The sequence below is a fragment of the Notolabrus celidotus genome, chromosome 23 (genome assembly GCF_009762535.1).
Source record: "Notolabrus celidotus isolate fNotCel1 chromosome 23, fNotCel1.pri, whole genome shotgun sequence".
NCBI lineage: Eukaryota > Metazoa > Chordata > Actinopteri > Labriformes > Labridae > Notolabrus > Notolabrus celidotus.
The window spans coordinates 11,132,163-11,151,097 of record NC_048294.1 but is presented as its reverse complement, the minus strand read 5'-3'; the positions used below and the strand labels follow the sequence as shown (position 1 = coordinate 11,151,097).

Here is an 18,935-nt window from a genome sequence, read left to right as displayed (position 1 = left end):
CAACATCACAGAGAATGTATGACAATGCGAGGAAAAAGAAAAAAAATCAAAGAGAAATAAATCACATTGGGGCCTAGAAAGCTGAATAAATCTAATGAGTGAAAAATAATTGATTAAGTGGATAGTTAAGACATTATAGCACAATGCACAGTTCCCTTTAGTTAAAGAGATATGTTGCTAAAGGTAGCCATCTCTTTACAAATATATCAGACCTTAATTGTAATTGAGCAGTTAAAGCCTCCATTTCATACACCTCCCTCAGCTTCTGTTTCCACTGTACTACTGTAGGTGGCTGTGGGTTCATCCATTTTATTGCCACCATTTTCCTAGCAGTAATCAAGAGAATATGTAACAGGTACTCTTGGTCTCTGGTGTACTTGTCTTCAGGGGTTAGATCGAAAAGAAACTGTCTTGGGGTGAATAGTAAATCAATTCCCAGAACGTTATCTATCTCGCTCTTTACCTCTTTCCAGAAAGGAAGCAACCTTGGGCAATCCCAAAATACGTGCGAGTGGTCACCAACCATTCTACATTCTCTCCAGCAGTATATTGCAGCTGGGTTATCCACAAATTTGGAGACCACCGAAGGCGTCCTAAAGAACCTTTTCTTCATCTTCCAATCAAACTCCTTCCACATATTACTATGTTTAGCTGCATTTGTAACAGCTTTGTGGTGTCATATGTATTTTGGTTAGATAGCTGTAGAATGAAAACATACTGGGGCCAGAAAAAGTTATTAAAGGGGGATCTTTTTAAGTCACCATAAAAGTTGTAAAATGCCTCTTAACAATTAATTTTGTTATTCTATCCCAAAAGTATTATCTAAACCTAGAATGATCATTATTCAATTCTAGCTAACCATTTCATTTGGACGCCCGTCCTTTTGTAGGAAACACCAAATGATACACCAGAGCAAGTTTTGGATAAGCTAACGTTTTAGAATAGAATGAAAATTACTAATAAACGTGACTATATCTGATGTTATTAAAACTGAACCCACTGTGACAACGTTTAAGTCACGTAGCAGAGATTTTGATTGGCAACTGTGTGCATCATCAATTCAAAGCCGTGTCTCAACTCAGGGTAACTGCGTCCTTCGAAAAAGCGCATTTCAGGAACCGAGCAGCGAGTGGAAGGCCGTCCCATTTCAAAGGCCCTTCAATTATTTTCATGGACAGTGAAGGATCCATCAGGTGCAAACTTCATGGACCAAGAAAACCCCAAATTAAATGTTGGACTCTCAAGTAGCCTATGAATCCATCCATCCACCTAACGCATTCAGGGTCTTGGGTTGTTTTAGCCTATCCAAGTAGTCTTTGGGCGGGAAGAGGACACCCTGGACAGGTCGCCAACGTATCACAGGGCTAATGAATAGTTAACCTGTTGAGTCTCTAATAATAATAATAATAATAATTCAAAGGATTTATATAGCGCTTTTCTTAATACTCAAAGTCGCTTTACATAACATAAAAGTAAAAATAAAACAGAACAAGAACAGAGGTGGGGCGGGGGGAGAGGTCTTGTGTTATATGCTTTTTGGAACAGGTAGGTCTTCAGGTGGTTTTTAAATGATTGAAGTGAGTCAGAGTTACGGATGTGTGGTGGGAGAGAGTTCCAGAGAGCTGGGGAAGCGATGGCAAAGGCTCTGTTCCCCAAGGTGCGGTGCTTGGACGTGGTGATAGGGGACAGGAGATTGGCATCTGATGATCTGAGGCGGCGAGATGGGGAGTGACGTTTGAGGAGGTCGGTCAGGTATGAGGGGGCGAGGTTATTGAGGGCTTTGTAGGTGATGAGCAGGATCTTGAAGTGGATTGGGTGCTGTATGGGGGAGCCAGTGGAGGTGCTGAAGGATGGGTGTCATGTGGGCTCTGGAGTGGGAGTGGGTGAGTAACCCGGCAGCGGAATTCTGGACATATTGCAGTATTTTGAGGTCAGTGAAGGGGAGGCCGTAAAGAATGCTGTTGCACTAGTCAAGTCGGGAGGTTATTAAGGCGTGTATGAGGGTTTCTGCAGCAGAGGAGGAGAGAGAAGATCTGAGGCATGCAATGTTGCGGAGGTGAAAAAAGGATGTTTTAGTGACGTTTCTGATGTGTGGTTTGAAAGACAGAGTGGGGTCAAGGATGATGCCAAGGTTAAGGACTACTGGGGAGGGTGTGACTGTGTGGTTGTTGATGCTTAGTGAGAAGTTTTGGGTGGAGGGGAGGAGGGATTTGGGGCCAATGAGAACCCTTGCATGCAGAGTGAGTATGTGCAAACTCTCAAATGAGAGGACAACAATGCTAAGCACTGCACCATCAATTAATACACTTAATGTAAATAATCAGTTTTAACTCAGTCGGATAGCTAGCAACACAAATATTAATACAGGAAAGGGTATTAGTATTTCACATATAAGCAATAATTTGAAGATTCAAAGTATAGTTATGCAGTGTTAGTTATGTTTGATAGGTCTTGAGTCAAGCTGTTGAGGTTGTAAGGAGACTAGTGCAGTGCTAAGTAACAAGAGTAAGGGCGAGGACAGAAAACAGGATACCTTCTGTGGAGCAGACCATCTCATTTCAGCTAAACTTGTAGTGTCTATGCACGCTACAAAGGCCAGGTCCTTCGAGGAATGCTTTCACTGGATTAGGAAACAGCTTGAGTCAATTGTTTTTTGTTTTGATTGAGGGATCTCGTGTAGTAGAAATTGCGCCCCTCCCTTCACACATTGACTCCACTCCTGTGCTCATGTGGAGGGTCCACTTCATCAAGTACTGTCAAAAACCTCCAAGTGTGGAATGGGAGTGAGTTTTTAGACCCTCAAACAGCAAGTCTAAGCCATTGCTGACTTTCTGACCGTGTGTTAAAGTCCTATGTTTTTACCCAAGCAGGCATGAATAGCTTTTTAAAAATTTTCTTCTTATTTGGAATGGCACAGTATACAATACAATTTCTTTGGAATTTAACACCTCGGTATCACAGTCTTTCTTTAGTCCGCTTCAAATATTTTCCATCGTATAATCACCCCCTTCCCTGGGAATTGGGAAAAGTGATCGTATATAGCCCGACTGTTTTTTGTCCATGTTGCCTTTCCAAGGTTTTTTGTTCTTAAGTTATTCTATTGCAAAAACATATAAACAAAAGAACAGGGGAGCTTCCTCTTGTGATTCTCAAAAATGAAACAAAATTAAGAGTAGCCAAAGAGAGCGGGCCGTCACAAAGTACAGATAGCTTTACATTAAATCAGATCTTAGCGGTTTCACATACTCAGCCTATTTGTCCAAATTCGGTAAATAAAGCTAGTTTTTCAACCCAACTAGCGCACCTTTTATGACATTACAAAGCATGTTATATGAATAGAGACATGTGAAATTATGAGTATCAAATTGAAAACTATGAGATGTTTACAAAGATTAAATCCCCCCCCTGTTGGAAGTTGGAAAGTTTTCGCATACCGTGCCTTTATTCTGTGTGACTTCATAAGGAGTTCCCTTCTCCATGGAGTGTGAGTAGGGAGGGACCCACATTGTTCAAAATCCCCTGAAAACATGGTTTCAAACTTTTTCTGGACCAAAAAAAAGCAAAAAACATTCTCAAAAGACTTTCTATTTTACCGTCCAACTTCCCAAAAAAATGTGACAGATGTTTGGCAACACGATCAACAATACAACAACTTTCACCACCTAATTTCAGGGAAGTGAGAAGAGAAAAGAACCTAAGCAGAAAATGGTGCATTCAAGTACAACCCAGAGAACTGATACCTCGTGTAATTTGGTTTGAGAGTCTTATGTTTCTGCATCCATTGCCACAGTCCTCTTAAGGCTGTGTTGTTGTGTTAAAACAAGCAAAAGCAACCTCATTATACTTTAAGCCTATAAAAAGAAGTCATCTGGGTTGCTCTTGTAAAACCTCCCGCGGTGCTTGATGATGATACGAGGCTGATACGGGAAGCTAAGGAGGACAAAATTAGTCAGATGTCCTTGCTTGTTGCAGTTATACCAAAATATGAAACCCCATGACTCATCTGTGTCTCCCCCTTTCCTAAAGGTATGCACAAACTCCTTTATCTGCACGCTCATGTAGATGTCAGGGAATGCATCACGGGAGGCCTTAGGGAAATCTGTCTCTGGGAGGAAATTATGTAAATCTACGATCTGGATGTTGATGTCTGACTTCATCTACCCGTGCAAAAATCATGACCTTTTGAAATGTTCTGAGTCATACTCCGGAGTTTTGTTGCTCCAGTGTTTTTTTTTCCCTGCCTCTGCATCTCCCTCTGAGGTTGTTGTGTGAGCGTGTGCGATGTGCCGTTTAATTGTGTTAATCCGTTGTAGCTATCTTTCAATGAGCGCTCTGCTTTTGAAGTCGCTGAAGCGTTTCCGTCTCTAATTCCCAACACTGCTTTTTATCTCTCTCTTCCTCTGCGTTCCTTTTTTTTTTAATCTGTAGAAGTGTTTAACTTTCTCTCTCTCTCTCTTCCTTTTCAGCAAACTCAGACGCCCTGAAAGCCATGATTAATGAAAACAGCATTGATTCTGATGGGTGAGTGTCCCTTTCTTTACCACCTGATGGCAGCATAAGCCTCCTGAGTGAAAGCTTGTTGGAGTCACTACAGACTGAAATGAGAGAAGCCAAAGCAGAAAATAAACTGAAGACAATCAGGCCACATTTTTCCTCTGAATAGGTCTCTAGATTGGCAGGTTTTCATTCAGGGCAAGCAGCTGGGGAAATTCAAAATGTAACTGTGCCCTATATGAATGTGTTTGTGGGGTTAGTACAGCAAATTAAGTACAGTTTTTTGGCATGTTTGCTTATTAACTCCTGTGATCTCCTTTAAAATATAGCATAAAAGTGCTCAAACAGATAGTGGAGTCTAAGAATACTAAATTTGAATCCTTTCCAGCTCTTGAAATATCGGCATTCCATCCCTTTCTCTATTTGGAACTACCTTGGTTTTATAGAATTATTCCTTTTTTCTGAAATCCATAAAAACAATATTATAACTAACACTTAACATTATAGTTTCAGTCAGTAGAGCTAAGCTCTAATCTTAAATAAACAAACAATGTTGTGTATCAACTTCAATATCCTATACATAGACACTTGTGAAAACACCAAATGGCAACCTCTGATTCTAAAAAGTGAGGCCAATGTGGAAGTGCAAAAAAAACAAAAAAAACCTGCAGTTCCTGAAGTGTCCAAAAGCCAAGGAATCCCCATTAGGGTTGCAAAATTCCTGGAAGTTGGAAACTTTCCATGGGAATTAACTGGAATTTATGGGAATAATCGGTAATAAACCAGGAATTTACTAAATTGAAGGTTGGCTCTTAATAGGAAACTTAAATATAGTTGGGAAAAATAAATTTTAACATAATCCTGACTAAAACAACCAGATTTCATGCAAGTACAGTTGAATATCTATGTTATTCCTCAATCACATGCACATAGCACACTGCACAAAGTGAAGTAAGTTTTGATGATATTATGTGGCAATATATTTAACAAATTTGATGTTTGGTCCTAATGTTTAACTTACAATTATCAAATTGAATTGTATTAACTTGGATGAGTGTCTGCTTGTAACAAAACAAATATTTATTCTTGGATATGATACCTTTCCAGCAAATTAATTCCCATGGAAAGTTTGCAATTTGGAATATGTCCAAAATTCCCCAGCTTAACTTTCCATGGAAATTTACCAGAAACTTTCCAGAAATTTACCTGAAATTTCCCACCCCTTTGCAACCCTGATCCCCAATAACACCCATTTTAAAGTGCCCATTTTGTACAGCAGAATTAAACAGGTTTACAGGTACAAGAAATGTTTTTAGCTTGAATTGCTTATTTCTGTAGTCGTGCACATCATGCAGGGGTCAGTTTATTTTTATAATTCATCTGTTCTGAGGATATTAAGACTACACATAGATTGCTTAATTAAGTCGACCGACAGGCGGAGCTATGTGACTGATTGCAAGGAAACCTAAGACCCGCCTCGGCTCCACCTCTCTGTCTGTTTCTTGGTTGACTGAAGTTTACGTTGTGTCAGTATTTCCAATATGGCGATCGCCATTATTTGGCTCCAAAACCCCTCTTCAGAAATCAGTGGATGATGTCATCATGCTTTATACCAGGGCTATTCAATTAAATATGTGGTCGGGCCAGATTTTCAGACGAAGGACATGAGCTGGGCCTGACATTTTTAGCAGACAGTGAGCAAAGTTAACCATTTAAAAGAAAAACAAGTAGATAATATAACAAACACACTGGATGTTTATTAACTTATTCCCACTTCAGCCCTTCATCATGAGAACAGGGTGTGGTGGTACAAGCTAAGATTAGCCGTCTTCACTTTGCTCTGCTTCAAAGAGAAAAGAGAGAGCGAGATGAGCAGATAGACAGACGAGGGAGAGAAAATTGAGTTTGCCGTATATGCTTCCCCTCTCTCTCTCCTCCTGTCATCTTTCTTGTACCCGCTAGGCCTCTACATATTGTTCTGGGACAAAAGAGGGGGAGATAAAGAGGGAAAAATGTTCTGCTTTGTGGGGAGGAATCAGTGTGGATAAATGGTAGGAGTGTACTAAAGATTAGGTTTTTGAGGTTTTCTGCTCAGTCACACTTGGTGTTCTGAAAAAATCTGCAAACGCACACATTTCCCCTGTGTCACTTTCATGTGTTTAGCTGCTTCAGATCTCCCTCCAAATCTCTCTCTTCTTTTTCATCATATTTCTCTCCTGATTTCCTCCACTTCTTTGTTCCTCTCTGTGGTACTCCCTCTTCCCTCTCATCTCTCTCTCCTTCTCTCTTGGTCTCTCTGTCCAGCCAGGTTGGGCAGTCTGCCAGTGGATCACTTAGAGAAGGTGGAATAGGGGGGGAAGAGGGGTATCAGCAGGGGTAATTTATGGGACACTTAAAGGGGGGAGACAGACAGGCAGACAGAAAGGAGAGTAAGAAAGGGAGGGAGGGAGGAAAAAGGGAGAGAGGGGTGGAGAGTGACTGTAGTGTGGCCAGGCCTCGCTATCTCTCCCTCCAGATTTGGTACTTAACTCGCCTCAGTGCTGCTCTCCACGTCAGTCCTCCAGTATCCACCTCTCCTCCATCCCTTCGTCCCCTTCCTCTTTCCTCTTCGCAATGTCTGTTGACGTCTTGAGGATGTAGTGCATCTTTGCTCATCTACACACTGCACAAGTACAAAACATGTTATTGTGCATTTGAGAAAAGAAAGGGAGCATTTTGAATCCCCCATCAATGCATCCTAACATTCCTTGTACCAATATTTCCCAAGCTTTTTCTGTATGAAAACAAAAACAGAGATGAAACAACATTGAAGAAGAAGATTCACAATGTAATTTCGGCCCCAAAGTTCTTCTTTTGGACCAACTCATTATTTTATAGTTTTACTTTTGTGTCCTTTTTTTAATCAGAAGAGGCAATAATGCGTGTTTCCACTGCCACAAATCCTCCCTGGAAACCAGGAACCTTTAGAGGAAACTGTCAGATGATGGTACCAGGAACTACATTTAGTTCATAAGTGTTCCGGTTTGTAAAACAGGCCCTTCTTTTGGGAACACATTTTCAGTCATACAGGAACTAGTGAATGGAGTTTGTAGGGCTTAACAGGGGGGCTTTGTCAAAACCAAACCCTGAAACAGGAACGACTTTGTGTTCCTCTTCATTGAAAATAAAAGGAGTATTAGTTGAATGAGTTTTTGTTTCAGTGTGTGTGACAACTGCATTTTCAGTGTTGCCATTCATAAAAATCTGTCATGGGTCTAATATTCCTAATTTGTAGTTCTTGCAAAATGCAAACATAAAAGCACGAGGGACTATTACTTCCTATTTATTAACCTGAGGTTAATTCCTGTGCTTCCATACTTCCTGGAACTTTGTGACCAGAAAAATGTTCGTTTAGATCTGATACGAGGACATTTTCAGGGCTGACTCTTGCTCAAAATGAAAATATACCTAATGACCTTTGTACATTATTTGGTGTCTACGTATATGAATGTGTTAAAACTGCAGAGGCATGTCCAGAGGAGTGGCCAAGGGGTGGCATGGGCCCACCTTGAAGTCTGAGTGGACACCCCAGGTGCTACGCAAGAAAAATAAAATCCTCAAGTATGATTGGGTATTTGCTCTGTCAGAGGCGGGACTTACGTATGTTAAAACCATAGACTGTATAAAATATGGACGTAGTATCCGTGACGTCAACCATCTGTTTCTGAAGCGCTGTTTGAGGCAAATTGTCGGCGGCAGCCATATTGCTGCTGTCAAGCCAGTGTGACGTAAAGAGGCGGAGTTTGAGCCTCCTAGCCAACAGCTACAGTCTTCCCGCCTGTCAATCAAGTCAGCTGTGCCTCTCATTGGAAGACTGACAATCTCAATATCTTCAAAATTGCCGCGTTAGAAAAAAATTCACCCCCCTCACAGTGAGAGCAGATCGAGAAATGAGCTATCCAGACTACACTTGTCTTTTGTACCAGGCTGTAAACATGTTTATTTCTGCTGTAAAGATCGTCCTTTTCCCATTCATGTGTACGTGACTTCCGGTACTTCCGGAGCCAGCCTCAAGCGGATCCTCAATGAACTGCAGTTTTTAACACTTCTGCATTGGACTCTAGGACTTTATCCTAGACTTTATCCATATTGTCTTTTACCTGTACTTTTTATTCGTTGGGAATATATATTGCTTTTGACTTTCCTTTATCAGAGGACTTAAGTTTTATCAGGTCTGTTTGACAGCACGGTTGCGGGCTCTTGTAGCATTCTCTACCAGATAATCTGAACAGAGGAGGAAAGAAGAGATATTAACACAACAGTCATTGAACACTACATCATTTTAAGTGTCTGCTTCAGATGAACACAAGAGTCTGTTCTGATGTGGACTGAACCAACTGGAGGGATCTTTGACATCTTATCGGTACGTTACATGCGTGTTTTGAGTCCTGCAGCTGATCGCTTCTGCCCATTCCTTGGCTTCATATGTCAGCGCCCACTGAGGCAGTGTTTCGGCTTCACACCTCAAAAATGGGCAGAACTGAAGGCACACTTACTCACGCCACACCTGCATAATTTAAGGCCCCAGGCTGGGTCACCCTGATCAAAAAAGTCTGTTACGCCCCTGTAACGCTGATGTTTATGTTCTGAAATGTTCAATATCACAAAATGATCATTTCAGATGCATTCAGTCAGGGGACTAGATTCCTCTCAGTGCTGGAAACACGGTGTTCTGCTGCATTCACTCCCCTAAATTGTAATTTTAGGCCTTACCACAAGAGGGCAGACTGTTCTTTCAGAACATTCATGCCTACAGTTTTTAAATGAGGTGTTTGACAGTAACATCGATGCTTATGGCCACACGCTCTGTCTTAGCATTCCTGTCTGTGTGTTCATTTCTTCAGTGGCTCCTCAGCATAGATGACACACATCAGAGAGAAGCACCGTAACTCATTAATGCCGTTTTTTTCCCCTGACACACACACACACACTCTCAGAGGCACACACAGTTTATTAAAGTTTTATGTCAGGGAGCAGAAACTGTGTTTACTCCAGGTTTGTGTGTAAACAATGTGAAGAGCTGCTCTCATGGGCCATAAAACATTCAAACAAAGATCCTCTATAAAAAGACACAGGAAATGAGTCGCGGTAAACACACTCCAAAGATAGAAAACTGTGAGAAAGTGGAAAGAAAAGGTGTGCTTGACATCTTTTAAAAAGTTGAATGTCTTGTGTGTTATCTGCTGTCCACCATTTCAGATGATATCTCACTGTGTTTCATTTTTCTGGTATCTTTTATTTCACTGACCTATAACAGATATCTCTGTGTGTTTCTCTCTTTGTTGCCTTCCTGAATATAAAAGCCACTCAGCAACTTTATCAATTTTACATTCAAATTATAATTAATGTGTACTCTACTGTACTGTGTGATAAATTCATAAAAAATGTTATTATGTAGACAAGGAATAAAAACAATCCCTCTATCTGCACAGCTAATTACTCCCTTTCTTTTTTTAGTCCTCCATTAACCCCCACCTCCCCGGGCACCCCAACCCCTCCGATGACGCCCTTATCACCGGGTGCACCCCCCTGGGCCGCCAAGCACACCTGCAACCACCTGCACACCATCGGCGGCCCAGCCGGCCAGAAGAACATCTGCACGCGCTGCAGCCAGAAGAAATGGCCTCTGATGAGGAGGTCATCCGCGCGGAAGGTGGAACACCGCCGCAGCCACCATGGGGAGGTCACGGTGCTGGCTGTGGGCAGGTGGGCAGGTGTGTCTGACTGTGTGTGTGCGTGTGTGTGTGTGGGAAGGAGCCAGGAACAAAGGCAGAGTTTGATTCACTGCTTAGGGGGATTTTTATCCCCTGGAGTCTTTGAATCTACTTTGGTTAGCAGAAGTAAACCCTTTCAGTCATTACACACAACATTTAAACATTAACTTATTTCCATACTTAATTACCCACACTACAATTTATTTGACCTTTGACACCAAACCAGCAACTTGGAAACCCAAAGGGGAAGGGTGAGGGGAAAACAAGATGCTGTTATGGTGTGTTGAGTGTTTGTATGAAGCTTCGGCGGTTAACTTGTGTTTTGGAACCACTTCCTGTTAAAAATTACACCAAACAGCAGAGGTTCTCACACAACCAACCAACCACAGTGTGATATCTAACAGCTCTCTACCAGACTTTTTCAAGAAGAGCTGCTTCTTTAATTCTTTGTATTGCATGTTATGAGATCAAATTAAAGCTCCTGTAAGGACTTTTTTAACTAGTCATGAAATAGACTGAAATTAATATTGTTACCTGTTTAAGACCTACAAAAGCAAATTGGACCATTAGAGTCAAGACTGACTGTTTCTTTAGAGTTGTTTTTTTTGTATAAAATCGCTGCCACAGGGTAGGCATCGGGCGAGGTCATTAACTATATGCTGCCAGAACAGCTGCTCATAGATTTGCCACAACAAAGATTCTCAACGAGCGATGTATTCGACTGTTAATAAAGAGCAGGAGGAGATTAAAAGACCAGGACAAAAAAATTAAAACATGTACAACTTTGTCCACAAGGGGCGCCAAAATGTATTTATTTTTTCATTTAAAAGGACTATGCATATTAATTAACACTTCTGTAAATATACCAGAATTAGCCAAAAGGCTAGTTTACATCCAGATGTTAAAAAGGGCTCCCTGAAAATATCAAGATTAAACAAAAAAATAAAATAAAGTAAAATAAAATGAAAATAAGAAGGGAGAGGAGAAACTCAAACACAAACAACAACAACAAAAACAGAAAAGTACAAATAGCACCATATGTTTAAAAGCTACATAAGGAGATGACATGACAGTCTTTGAGAAATTGACAGAAATTGAAAGTTCCTTACTGGAGCTTTAAATCACAAAAATATGTAAGTGCTTTGATAAGCTAAGCAACCAATCCCAGTTGTACCTGTAACTCTTGGGTTAAGCTGCGTGACCTAATTTGAGACATTGCATTTGTTTAATAACCTGCCTGTACTTGGGATAGAAAAACATGTAGGGTAGAACAGGGTTGGTTGTCACACTTTTTACTGTTTTGATGATTGCTCATCATCAAAACATCTTTCACAGTCATTCCTACATTAAATTAAAGCTTCAGGTGTTGGCTTGAAATGTGTATCCCTCTAATTTTCCAACTCATTGTAACAAAGAGGCAATTAACTATCAAAGACACTGACACATTGTGACAACCAACCCCATCACTATGGGGTTGGTTGTCACACACTATGGGGTTGGTTGTCACAATGGTATTTCAATGGGAACAATCTATTAAAAAAGGCAAGAAGGCAGAACTAAATTTGAAAGTTTAATTGCACTGACAAGTGATAGGCCTACATAACTGAATGCATTTTAACATAAAATGAGCAAGGAACATGAACAGGAAACACATCTTAAGGCCAGCCTATATAACAACATAAAGAACAAAACAAATAGGCCTAACAATAACGGCCGACTCAACTAGGCTACATGCAGTCACTGTCTTAGTTACAGTGATGTCAAATGTAGGGTCTGCGCACTCCAACTCATTTCACAATGCATGATTTTGCCAACATAGGGGTTGGTTGTTACATGTGACAACCAACCCCAAAGAGAATCTGACGACCAACCCCAACTGGATTTTTTTGCTAGCATCAAGGCTAACAACCATCTAACAACTACTTAGCTAGCTAATAAAAATCTAAACTATAGCTTTCCCCTCACACTTTGTAAGGGTAACACTTGTTTTGTTAAAAACCCATCGTTTAAAAGGCTAGAAGAAAAATACTGAGGAGCTGAATATTTATAATTTGACGTGAAAAACACAAAAAGTTCTCTCACCTCAAGTTCAGCTGTCTTACTCCAGAGAAGACTATGTAGGTGAGCTCTGATCCTAATTCTGGAAATGTCCATACCCCAATTTGAGAGACAGTTCTCCATGGTGGTGAGATATAACGAGTGTGACAACCAACCCGTGTGACAACCAACCCTGTTCTCCCCTACATCAAATCATGTACAAATATGGAGCCTGTATAACAATGTGTCTGTCCAATGAAATCAGTAACAAATCATTGTCAGTCTCTGGTGGCCAATGAGACATCAGTATATATTTTGATGTTCTATAATTAACACACATCATGCACTGTAAGAATTTTGCTTGAGAAATCCAGAAACGTTACCTTGATCTCTCTGTAGCTATTGAACAGTTAAAAACAAGTCATAGGACTTAACAAGTCAACGCCTGTACTGACAACAGGCGTTCACTTGTTAAAAGGTGCAGCTCCACCTGACTCTTCAAAGGGACCCGTCTTTGGTTAAAGTTGTACTGTAAATATTAGCACTTGTTGAGGTAGCACACAATGAGCAAATCATGAACAAGCACAATGAAGATGAATTTAATAACCCAGCTGATCAAGTTTTATTACCTGAACCACAACTCGGCAAACAGACACCTGCGTCAGTTGTGTGCCGGAGTGAATTCACACCTTGTCAGGAGGCATGGCACAGATCCTTATCTAGATAATCTATCTAGATAACATCTGAGCTCAGTCCACCAAATATGACATTTTTATTTGAGGACGAAGAAGTGGCATTCTGCTGTTTGATTGCTTCATGAAATCACATTTTAAGGGGAATTTAATCACAAAGCATCTGCTTTAACATTTTACCCACAACTATTTGTGAATAATTTATGGAATAGTATTTTTTTATTTTTGAGCCTTTTTGCCTTTATTTGATAGGACAGCTGAAGAGAGACAGGAAATGTGGAGAGTAGAGAGCGGGGGAAGACATGCAGGAAATGGTTGACCGGCCGGGAATCGAACTGGCGACCCCTGCAACGAGGACAGTAGCCTCTGCATGTGGGGCACTTAGACTGCAAGGCCACCAGCGCCCCATGCAATGGTATTTTTTGATCATTATTACCATGAAAAATGAAGGCAATCAAAAATTGTACAATTGGTATTAGCTAAGGGTTTATCAGCCTGTGTTATTTCTTTGCTTTTCAAAATAATTGACTGAAAATCAAACATGCGATTGTTACTAATTTCTCTTCTTGTTCAGAAATATGAGAGAAATGGAATATTTGATTTATTTGCCTTTGTCTGACAAGATCTTGTGGAGCTTCTCAACATTAAAAGCAGCCCTTATTTTGCCAGTAAAAAGCTTTTATTTTGGTATATAGAGGGTATAGTTCTTAATGCAGTGGCAGCAGGTTCGATTCCCGGCCTCAACCATTTGAAGCATGTCTTCCACCCCTCTCTGCTCCCAACATTTTCTGTCTCTCTTCAGCTGTCCGATCCATTAAAGGCAAAAATGCCCAAAAATATAACTTAAAAGAAAAGAAAAAAAAAAAGCTTTTATTTTGAAAGGAAACTGATAGGTTATCTGAATCACTTGAACCACTTAATCAATATGGCAGCCGTTTATAGACCACTGTAACAAAAACAACCCGATGAAAAAATAATAACATAGCAAAATCTAGGGCACTTCACATCCTCCAAGTTGTATTGTTGTGTTGTTGTTATATTATTACAATTTAAATCTTATTATTATGTTATTGTTTTCGTATTTTATTTTATTTTACTTAGTAAAAACCTTTATTGTATGTTAGTTTGAGGCACGGATAATAATGTCTCAGACTTTTGCAATTTGTATGTGGAAAAAAGAAAAAAAAAATCCACTAAAGAGATTTTTTAAAAAAAGGAAAAAAAATTGGGTTTGATGTTACAAAATTGAACGGGAAAACTGAATTTTCACTCTTTCTGTGTCTCATTTCAGTGCCTGCAAAAAGGTCTAAAATAGCAAACTGTAAACACACAATAAAACCTTTGACTTTGTGCTTCCAATACAAAACATGTCCCTGATCTTTAGATTAAATCAAACATTTCACAGTCCACCAATGAACCCGGTGCGCAGCCTCGTCTCCATCACGCAGCGATCCCCCTCCTCACCCTTAGCATCCTGCTGCGAGCTGATTGAGATGCAGAGGGGCTGCTTTCATTTTCAGGGCCCAGATGAATGAACGCGTACGCACAGGGTCAACATGACCTGGATACGAATATTCATTTGCTGATTTAATTAAAGCTGCTGGAGTGTGTGAGTGTGAGTGAGTGTGTGCGCGGGAGGATGGAGGTGTAAACTTTGGGTGAGAGTCACAGTGAAGCTGATTCCAGCTGAGTCATGATGCGCTCATTAAAAGACCATTTTTCTGTGTTTTAGCTGATTATTAACAGAAAAATGAGCCAAACATGTTCTGATTTATCATGAGCTAGAAAAATAATTCCCCCTGGATTTTCTTTTACAAAGTTGGTTGAAAGAGTTGAACAGTAAACTCTGTCCTTGGTGTATTTTTCATTCTGTTTTGATGACTCAGCTCTGCCTCATTTTGCCTTCAAAAACATTCCAAACCTTTTATTTCTGTTTATTCATTTGCTCCCAGGTTCAGGGTGACAAAGATTGATAAACCAGCGAGGGAGAGGCGGACTCTGCTAATATCAGACTCTAATGGCAGCGTTCCTACGTCTCCTGTGGAGGCGGAGCCAAAGAGCAGAACCACGTCAGAGTCCCAGCAGGTCTGTATCCTGGAAACAGCTTCATCTGATTCCCTTTTTTTGTGTGCCTTGTAAGCTGCTCCCTGCTGACGCCCAGGGTTTAAATAGGTGTCGTCTTTGAATGCTTGTTTGTCCACAGCTCTTGGTGCTTTTTATGTGCGTCAGTAAACAAAGTTACTGAATCAATTATTTAGATTTATTTTTGAATACATTTAAAAACAGCAATGGCTGACCAACATGACAAAAGAACAATACAGAAAAATGAAAACAATCATGGGGAAAAGTCAAAGAACAGGGAGGGAGAAACACATCAATATAAAATATATATATATAATAAAATACAGAGAACGAGCTCTCTCATTACCTCATCAAACTGCAACATGTAAAAGTACATTATAGAGCACGTTTAGTCGGCTTAATAATTAAACATCGTCACCCTTGCTAGTCGGCACCAGAATTATGATCAGTTCAGCGAATCATTAATATTTCTATCATTGTACTAGCTGGAAAAGTAGCTCTGGTTAATGTCTACAGCCATGATGCTATAAAGCTCTACCACCTAGATGTAAACGTGGTGCAGTCTGTGGTCTCCATTACTGTTTAACAGTCTGATGGCGGTGGGCACAAAGGAGCGCCTGAAGCGTTCAGTCTTGCACCGTGGTGGGATGATGCGTTGACTGAACGAGCTCCCCATCAGCCACAGCTCATCATGGAGAGGGTGAAAGGGGTTGTCCAGGATGGCTCGCAGTTTGTCCATCAACCTCCTTTCAGCCACTGACTCCAGACTGTCCAGTTCTAGGCCAACCACAGAGCGGGCCTTCTTTACCAGCTTGTTGAGCTTGGATACAAGATGTAACACTTCTGTATAGTTTTACCTAATGGGAGTATGTAGATGAAGAAGAGAAGGGGGCCTAGGATGGAGCCCTGAGGGTCGCCACTGGTTATATTCAATCAATCAATCAATCTTTATTTGTATAGCGCCAAATCACAACAAACGTTATCTCAAGACGCTTTTACAAACATAGGAGGTCTAGACCACTCTATGTCAAATTATGAACAGAGACCCAACTTCAAGACAGGGTAAGACTCAGTCTGAACCCACCTTAATCCATCATGAGCATTGCACATCACAGTATTTAGCTAGTTAGAGTGGCGAGGAAAAACTTCCTTTTAACAGGCAGAAACCTCAGGCAGAACCAGACTCATATTAGACAGCCATCATGCCTCGACCGAGTTGGGTCTGGAAAGACAGATAGAGGGGAGTAAGAGAGAGAGGTGATAGTGATGAGACGAGTAGTAGAAGCTGTTGCCGCTGGAGTCCAGCATGTCCGTATCAGCTGGAGTCCAGAACATCCGCAGCGGGAGGACGTCTACGGCAGCTCAGAGGAATGTTAGTGGAAGAGTAAGTCTTCATCTTCATGAACTCACAGCAGCTGCGATGTCCGTTATTGGCTGGAGAAGAAACGGAAATGCTTGTTTTCTGTGAATTATCTGTTTTTTTGAGGAATTTCATGACTTAAGAACACTGTTGCTTTGATAAAGGACAACTCTCCTAATTTTCTGATCAGGTACATTTCACTTTTCGGAAGGCCTCCAGAGCGTAAACGGTGTAAATTGTGTTCCTGCGTGAAAACTTGATGGGGTTCAGCAATGTGCAGCTTCTATGCAGATGTGTAGCTCTTTCTAGTATCATCTGTTATTGCCATCCAGCCAGTTACTCAAACAGTAGTTGAGCCCAGCCTAAGGAAGCGTTGATAGTCATGAGATACAGACAGACTCACTGCCCACATTTTAAAAAAACATCTAACTTGTGGATTCATGTGTTAAACAAGCTTAACAGGAGGAGGTTTAAGCATTATAATGAATAACTTGCTTTTCAGATGAAGCTTTGTCCTGAAAAGTGGAGCAGACTATCTGGACCTGTATATTTAAAGATCAAAGTCTGTTCAGGTTCACATGCTTTGACTGAATCAACGTCATAACCAAATTTATTTCAGGGTGGAGAAACATTAACGCATGATTCATCCATGATACAAACAAAAAGGATCTATTTTAATCCTGGTGCACATTAAACATCCGGGTTTGTTTTGTTTCACACTGTGAGCTCACATGTTGACTTTTAGATTCCCACCGGAGAAAGTAAACAAACCCTTCAGCATGGAGAAGCGATCTCTTAATGATTGTTCAATGGATTGAGTCATGATTTATTTATTTTGTACCCCAGCAGGAGCAGACGGACGACGCAGACAAAGAGAAACGATAGAAGTCAAAGTTGAGTATCAACATTTCTCCACTGGATGGTACATGTGTGTTTTTTTAATTATCTGTGTCTCAACATTTTGATCCCTCATTCTGCAGGTTTTCCAAAGAGAAGACAAAAACACCTGGACACTAATTCAACCAAAAGAACATTAAACCATCAGCACAGGAGGAGCAAAGAGTCGTCCCTCTGTATTCCAGCTCCACACTGGTCTAAAGTGCTGCTGCTGCTGCTGATGATGATGACGATGATGAGGGTCACAGTGGCAAAAGTGACATGCAGAGTCATACCAGCTAGTAATTTACAACCAAGAGGAGGCAAACACTCCATTTCCTCCTCTGGCATACAAGTACAATAGTGCCTTGCTTGTGGAAAGTATAGCAGGGTGTGATGCTGCTGAACCATGTGTGCACATACGAGTTTGTATGTGGACATATTAAAGAGTTTCACCCGCCAGTTAATGAATTATACTTCACCCAAAGAAAACCAGATGAACCAGTCTGAGATTAAATATTAGGTTGTCATTCCCAAACAGGAAGCAGGAACAACCTGATCCCAGAACCAGGAAGTAGATCAAAGTGTGGACATGTGGTAAGCACGGCATCCTGCAGTGAGGTGAACATGATGTCAGCATCATAGCGGCTCTGCGTTTTGTCCTCAGTTCTGACCTCACAAGAAGAATGAGAAGAAGAAGAAGAGGAAGAAGAGAGTGATGTGTTATGGGTCAAGCAACATATCTGTTTCAATACTCAGACATAATATGCTCACTCAGTGTTATAGTGTCTATCCAAACCCTACCAGATATTCCTTTTGTGATTTCTGGTGTCAGAGAGGCATTCCTCAATCTCTAAACCTACTTTTCTTTTTTTCTTTTTTGCCCCTCTGTAGCTTTAGACATAAAAATCATCTGTTATCAGTATGTAAGGCTGCCTGGTTACTCTTCAAAGCCGTCATGTGGAGTCTTGAACAAACTCTTTTACCTCTGTTTTGTTCTCCACCATCCAGCGCCCCACTTTAAATCTAGAATGGTAAAATTTTCCCCCAAATTGCGGTCTGGGAGTTGGAAATGTATTCGTTTACAAGATAGGGAAACTTCTACTGAAAAAAGAAGATGCCTCAAGTGCATTATGGGAAATGTAGAGCTGTGGCTGAAACAAAATAATTAAAGTCAGTAAACTTAAAATCAACTTAATTTTGGACCTTTTTTATGAACTATCTCATGTTAGTCTGCGTAGCTTGTTTTTCTTGTCATCTCTGTGGTGAAAACATATCATATTAGACATATTTCATGTCACCTTGTGAATGTTATTTCATTGTGCCTCATTTTTTTAAACTGTTTTGTAAGTAACATTGGACAGTTTGCTGTGTTTTTATTATTGTGTAATGTAAGGCAAATAAAGATGACTAATACATATCAAACTGTAGGTAATTCACTGCATTGTTGTCATTTAATTATACACTATACCAGATGAGACATGAGTGCATTACAGTGATAAAAGCCAGTGTCCACTGACCCGCAGGCCAACTCTCTCCTCCCTCATCCCGCCTGAAACATCCATCTTCATATTTTTCTCTTTCTCATTTCCTACTTCCATCTTTGCAAGTAATGAAAAGATGATTTGTCTTCTTCATCTT

General features: G+C 40.6%; 1 protein-coding gene across 4 annotated transcripts in view; it reads left to right on the top strand.

Annotated features, from left to right (window-relative positions):
- The window catches only part of rell1 (RELT like 1), a 42,300-nt gene extending 23,576 nt beyond the window's left edge, over positions 1–18,724 (top strand). Inside the window, exons 4-8 of one of the 4 annotated variants that reach the window (XM_034677045.1) lie at positions 4,467–4,521; positions 9,991–10,239; positions 14,929–15,061; positions 17,268–17,311; positions 17,399–18,724. In XM_034677045.1, the coding sequence (XP_034532936.1) occupies positions 4,467–4,521; positions 9,991–10,239; positions 14,929–15,061; positions 17,268–17,303 (473 nt within the window). In that variant the 3' untranslated portion in view covers positions 17,304–17,311; positions 17,399–18,724. Of the gene's footprint in view, positions 1–4,466; positions 4,522–9,990; positions 10,248–14,928; positions 15,062–17,264 lie in introns of those variants that run through there. The other 3 variants (XM_034677044.1, XM_034677046.1, XM_034677047.1) reach the window with 3 other exon arrangements.
- The last annotated feature ends 211 nt before the right edge of the window (positions 18,725–18,935 follow it).